Source organism: Eucalyptus grandis, chromosome 5 (assembly GCF_016545825.1).
Source record: "Eucalyptus grandis isolate ANBG69807.140 chromosome 5, ASM1654582v1, whole genome shotgun sequence".
NCBI lineage: Eukaryota > Viridiplantae > Streptophyta > Magnoliopsida > Myrtales > Myrtaceae > Eucalyptus > Eucalyptus grandis.
Genome location: NC_052616.1, coordinates 25,608,682 through 25,615,345, shown reverse-complemented (window position 1 = coordinate 25,615,345; position 6,664 = coordinate 25,608,682). Strand labels below are relative to the sequence as shown.

Genomic DNA, 6,664 nt, shown 5'->3' with positions numbered 1-6,664 from the left:
CGGAGAATATCTTATGCGAAATGAGATAAATTAATTCGATTCAAATAACGCAATACAATTCCAAACCGAACCGAAATTTGACTGACAACAAGATCCAGAAATTATAGACTCGAGTACGTAACGGGATACAAACAAAATATATTAGGACTTAATGGAAAACATGGCTTGACAACATAAAAGCACAGCACATAAAAGAACCCGACATTAGGAAAACAGAAAAAGAAAAATATAGAGAAGAAGCTCCTTTCGCTATGACTTTCCAGTGAAAGCTCAAGCAGCCTCGTTGCCCGTGCCTCGAGCAACCTTGCGAAGGACCTTAAAGTAAAACATGCGCTCGTCCCAGAACATCCCGATCTTGTCCCCGACTACCAACCCTCGCCTCTCGACGAACTCCGGGATCCAGCCGCCTTTCAGCACGTAGCCCTTCGTGGATTTCCAGTAGCCAAACACGAGCGGGTGCTCGGTGCTTGTGTCCGCGTCCCACACGGGGACCTCCATCCCGGCCCTGCTCTTGACCAGCCCCACCATCTCCTCGCCCTTCTCCTTGAGCACGCGGCTCTCCACAAAGCCTTTCGTAAGCAGGAGCCGCGACGAGTGATCAACGTCACTTGTCTCTAGCACCTTCTTGAAGTCCCACGGGTCGTGGAGGAGCGTCAACTTAGTGGAGATGCCAGCATCGTCCTTCTCTTCTTCCTCGTGCCTCAGAACGGGCCTCTTCTTGTTGCCTGGGACGACCCTACGTGATGATCTTTTCCACTCTGCCCAAAAAAACCGGGTTACGTCAGTGGTCGACGATTGGGAGTTTTTCAGTTACATCATAAGATGCCTAAAGAAAAAGTCTCCTTTTGTCTCTTTCCTTTCTCTTCTTTCTTCTTCTTCTCTTTTTTATTTAATTAACTAATGATATTAGTATATAAACCATGAAGGTCGTCATACGATGGCTTTCGTATATTTCAATTGAATGGAACTGTGTTTACTTACTCGGGTCTTTCTCTGGGAGGTCACGCTTCTTTGGGGTCACCGAGTCGGCATTCTGGGTTGGAAAGGAGGAGGAGGAGGAGGAGCTGCCAGGACAACCGAGTTGGAGTTTGGTTAAGTCGAGCGAGCTCGATCCTTCCATTGCCACAATGTCTTTCCCTGGGAGGTCACGCTTCTTGGGGGTCACCGTGCTGGCATTCTGGGTTGGAGAGGAAGAGGAGGAGCTTCCGGGGCGACCGAGTTGGAGTTTGGTGAAGTTGGAGGCTGAGCTTGATCCCGTCATTGCCGCAGTGCGTGCGTAAGTGTGTGTGAAGAGAGTGTGGGTTGGGGAGGGTGGTGGCGTGAGGGATCGAATCGAGGACCAATCGTGTATTTATAATAATGCGGAGGGAAGCGAGACAGTGAAACAGTAAAGAGAATAGAAGGGGACAAACCGGAGACCGGAGCTCCGGATAGCGACAGATAGCGACATTTGAGCGGAGGGGTCAAATCTACTACAGGAAGTGAAGAAAATTCTTGTTTTTTTAGCAGCAAAAGAGTTCTTGTTTGTACTCAGGGCACTAATCAGGTGAAGTTCATGAATCCATCTAACTCGATCCATAAATCCGCTTTTGCTTCTTCTTTTTTCTTTTTTCCTTTTTATGTTCTTAATAGAAACTAATAATTTCTCATAATTATGTATTAGTGAAAACCTTGGAGGTCGACATAGGATGGCTTTCGTATCCTTGTCCCCATGAGTAGTGAGGCAGCCACATTAGTAGTCAGAGGAGGAGCTGATGGTCTCGTCAAATATTTTATCGAAAACCAGTGGAGACAGGAGATCGTGAGAGAGAGAGTTCTTCTTTTCGGGGATTTTCAATGATTGGCATGTTGGGGATGGAACGGAGAGAGACGTGCGACACGTGCGACAATGATGGACGAGGGAGTCCCACCAAGACTGTACGGAGGACGGTGGTGCCTCTTTCCCTTTATGGCGATTTTGGAGTTTTTCTTTTTTAGGTGGTGGAAAGAGAACATAGGTGAGAGCTGCTTCTGACGTCTTGCCTTGCGTTATATATATATATATTTATAATCCTTTTCTATTAGTTTATTCTCTAAACTAATATTCTTAATCAGATATAATCATCGGCGCTCTCCTAATCGTTATTTTCTCAATTCTCGATTGGACATAAAGCTCAAGATGGTGAATGCATACGTGAAATCGAATAGAAAACTGTATTGTACATGTATATGTGTTGTACAATTTTATTTCCTAATACAATGACTCAATTGATTTCTTAAAGAACAAAAGTAAAAAGATAAATCTCTTTGGGTTCACAACGGATACTTTTAAATTTCAATTTCTCGAAACTTGCTATTTCCAAAATAAAATTGATTGTGCACACATCCAACATGCATAAAGAGAAATTGGGATGTTGCGTAGTTGGTATTAAATGTGCTTGTTATAATATATGACTTTTCGAAGGGTATATAGATTATTTAACAAATTTATGATTTTTTTTTTCATGTTATGTAATAATTTGAAAGGTAACAAGTTACGATGTTAAATCCATTGAAAAATATCTCCCAATATATTTTTGTTATTATGGGCATTTAGTCTTGTCGATCTTAAATTTCAAGACATCATATGGACATTCTTTTAATAAATATTGCTAATATTTATATTAGCAACTAACTGTGATCTGTCCCCATGCGTGTTATCCATGGGTACCAATGTTAATTGATATATCTCAATCCCCATACTTGTGGGTAAGTTAGCATGCTCATATTTATACCCACATTGTATGTACATGACCATCTATACCAATCTCATCTCATGTGTTATTTATGGGTTTGTACTAGATAAGTCATATTTTGGTGTTCATAGTTAGCTAATCGGCAAACCCGATAAAGTGAACAAATTGCATCTCCTCAATTAGCATTGGATCATATACCTTTCGAATTGAAAAAGGAAAACCTTATCTACTTCGTGGGAACAACAAGCTCTAATCATATCACTGTAATTTGTTTTGACTTCGATGACAAACCAACATCAAAAAGAAAAAGAAACGGCCGCGTTGCTCGTGCCACCACCGACCTTGCGAAGGACTGTGCAATTAGTGCTTGTCCCTGTCATTGCCAGTGTGTGTACGAAGGGAGTGTGGATTGGGAGGTCCGGTAAAGCGTATTTGGGTTTGTGCTTTTTCTCTCTTTTCCACTGGGTCATTGCTACGAAAAGTTAAGACAACGTACTGCAACATACATGCCCACGCTTCTGATCAATATAGAAGCCCCCTCTGGGAATCACTAGAGAGAGGAGGCAAAAATCGAACCGAGTCATACGTGAGTGAGAGAGAGTTTTGGGGTTTACTAGCAGTACGGATGACAGGCTGGACACATGCCCCGATGATGGACACAAATAATATACACTAATAAAATAATTGCACCTGGATACCGCAACTATCATCCTCTTCCTCATCCATAACAAGGGATTACTTTTACCCAAGTGGGTCTTTGTTATTGCTATTCTATAGCTATTTTCTTGCTAAGTGATTTGGATGTTCTGCCTATTTAATAAACTTATGATCTGATGAATAAAGTAACGAGAGTTATAGCAACAATTCTCTAGAGTGACTTCTTCTCTGGGTCTATTTGATTAAATTTCAACAATTTCAATTCAAGAAAATTTAATGAAGAAATCGAATATCTTCTTGGATTTCTTTACTTTCTTCTTATCCATGTTATCTCTTTTTCCATAAAGACGGCACGGAATTAGAAATGTGGAATTTGAATAGTCACAAAAGATAAGTACTTTGGATTGGGTTGTCTAAGTGATATTTGATTAATCAAAGTATCCTATTTCACGGTGAAAGTGTATGCGAGGTAGAATAGAAAAATGAAGTGCGTATGTGCTCGAGTGATAAATCGATTGGGGCTTAAGAGTATTTGAGTGATTCAAGGGTACAATCTTCATTGTATCGTTTAATCTATAGCAAAATTCATCGTTGCTCTCCCCGTGAACATAGGTTACTACGTCTAAACCACGTAATTTTGGTAGGTGATTTATTTTCTTTATTCTGTCTATTTTATTATTCGATCGCTCACTTTTCACGACATGATTCATGTTATTTCTTTTTTTGGAGAGACAACACGAAATTAGAAGTGTGAAAATCCCATGGATTTTGCACCTTAGATCGTCAAAGAGTGATCGAGTTATAGTTGTGCAAAATCAAGTTGTGAAGTGCACGTTATTTTGATACAAAGTATTTATTAATTCGAGTTGGATCAAGGAAAAAGGATCAAAGATAGTGCAATGATTGTCTGTTTGTGTATGTGTTTTTGTATTGGGGGGAGGGACATAAGATTATATGTTCCCTAAAACATGATAATTTAATATGACGAAGTACAAAAGTTATTAATCCACAGTGATTCTCCTGTATCTCTTAAGAAAACATATTCAATTAGGAATGAATTAAATATATTAGTCTTTCCCAAATTGAGCGGTTTACGTGGATCCCAACGTCCTCTAACTTCCTCTTCTTCTGTCTCAAAAGTCAAAACATTAAACAAGCCTATATGCAGGACCATCGCCTCGTTGTGCACCACGTTAACAGTCGGCATCTTGTGGAACAGGTCGGGGCCCGCCATGACCTTCTGTCCGTACGACTTAGCGACGCGGGGGCTTACGCCATCGCTTTTGTCGATTATGCTGCTTTGACGGGGAAAAGATTCCGTTGGCGTCCAAGAATCTATCAGTGCGGTAAATTAGAACGTGAAAAGATCCACCGTTTAATGATGAAATAATTTGTGGGGTTTCGTCGAAACTGTTCTCATCGAACTTGTATTTAAGGAAACCAAATTTTTATATTAACTCCAGACACGGGACATTTTTTCTTCCATTCAAACAGCGTTTAAAATTCCAAACCGAGTTAGTATTTAATCAATGGTTGGCGTCATTGTGACGTCCTCAACACGTCACGGTTAACATGACTAACCAATTCTTTCCGTTTTTAAGCATGCAAAGTGTGTAACGACAACTCAGTACACACAAATTTCAGGCAATGCACGCAGAAATATAAAACCAAACACACCACCTGTGGTGGTGGCGTCAATGGTTGGGCCCTGGTTCCTTGCACGAGAGGACCAGCGTTCGATTCTTGGCGTCGTCAAGCGACTTACCCGGAATAGTAAGGGTATTGGTGATTCTACTGTTCCTCCAGGGTTTACTCCGCCGTGAAGCGGCGCACAGAGTTTCCCTAGGTCACTAAATATATACACATATATATTAGGTGACAAGGTTGGGGTGCACTAGGGGACAAGCAAAAGGTACTTTACTCCGTACTACACCCAAAAACTCCAGTAGCAACATAATCCAAATCTAGATACTACATATGTACTATGTCGTCTATATGTCCAATATCTTGGCTTGTCTTCCTAAAATTCTACTAATTTGAAAAATAATGATCAACCACGAGTGAGCACAAAGCTTAGTAAGTAAACTCTACCACATAAGTTAATAATAACACATACAATGAAGTTTAAATATAAAAAACAGAAGATCATTATGATATCAACTACCTGAGAACCTTTCTCAAAATCAAGATAGCATATAGAAAACATTTTCTCTAAAAACAATAACTCAATAAAGCTTGAATGAAATCTAGAAGTGCAATTGATTGTCTTTACAGTGAATTGACTATCAGCATCTTCTGGGGAACCCTATTACCGCTCGGGCATCTGGCACCCATCCGGCATTGCGAGGACATCTAGGAAACTATGTTACACCCCCAGGCATCCGGAGGAACCCAATTACCCCTCCAGGCATCTTGCACCCATGGCGTCATGAGTTCATCTAGGGGATTGTGTTACACCTTAGGCATATGAGAGAACCGTGTTACACCCCTCAATCATCCATACTACAACCTGAGGCATCGTTATTTCAAGAATTGACGGCATTCCCAAATTACACACTCATTCCATGGTGCAACAATTCAAATATCTCAATATAAATAGGCCATACACTGATTAAAATGCATAGTAACGGTTCATAATCTACCACCATCCTTTATAAACCTGAGAAAAGATACAAACATTTAGTCGCCCGTGTCAGTCCAAAAAGGCTGGTTGCAATACAAAGGTTTAGCCAGAACTGACGTAAAATGGGCAGCTCACCCATCTGTAGTAATCAAGGGCATTTACCAAGTAAATCCGTTCGAAAAATCATGAAACTTAACACGACATGGAGGAGATCCGAGGAAAGCTTTTTGTGAAGGACTTGAGGTTTGGTTTAGCTTGTGTGGGTCCCAATAACTTTCTGAATTTCGGATCAAAATTCCAGATTGCAACCGGGTCAGGAAATTGCATTTTGGACATCTAAATGAACTACAAAAATCATGGAAAAATTCCATGTTGTTATGAAATACATGAATGGATAGAATACATGAATGAATATTCATTATATTCATCTTATCCAATGTACTTATTATGGTACATTTGTATCAAATGTTCTAAGTACATCTCCTATACAATGAACATTCGTCTCCTTATCCTGTACATGTATCATTCGATACATTGATATTAATGATAAGTACATTCTTGTTCTCCTATAAATAGGAGTTTAGCTTTGATGTACAATACACAATCACACAGAAACACGACAGTGAGATACTAGAAATAAAGCTCTCTCATCTTGCTACTATCTCTAGTG

General features: G+C 40.2%; 1 protein-coding gene across 1 annotated transcript; it reads right to left on the bottom strand.

Annotated features, from left to right (window-relative positions):
• Window positions 1–270: 270 nt before the first annotated feature.
• Window positions 271–1,261, bottom strand: LOC104446604 (B3 domain-containing protein At2g33720-like). Its single transcript, XM_010060440.2, has 2 exons — window positions 982–1,261; window positions 271–758 (listed from the first exon to the last, which is right to left on the bottom strand). The coding sequence occupies exons 1-2, from the start codon at window positions 1,259–1,261 to the stop codon at window positions 271–273; spliced, it is 768 nt and encodes a 255-aa protein (XP_010058742.2).
• Window positions 1,262–6,664: the final 5,403 nt, after the last annotated feature.

Coding starts and splice junctions, on each gene's coding strand:
- LOC104446604 (XM_010060440.2), bottom strand. CDS start 1,261: ATGACGGGATCAAGCTCAGCCTCCAACTTCACCAAACTCCAACTCGGT. Junction 759..981: donor CCTCCCAGAGAAAGACCCGA/GTAAGTAAACAC, acceptor TTTTTTGGGCAG/AGTGGAAAAGATCATCACGT.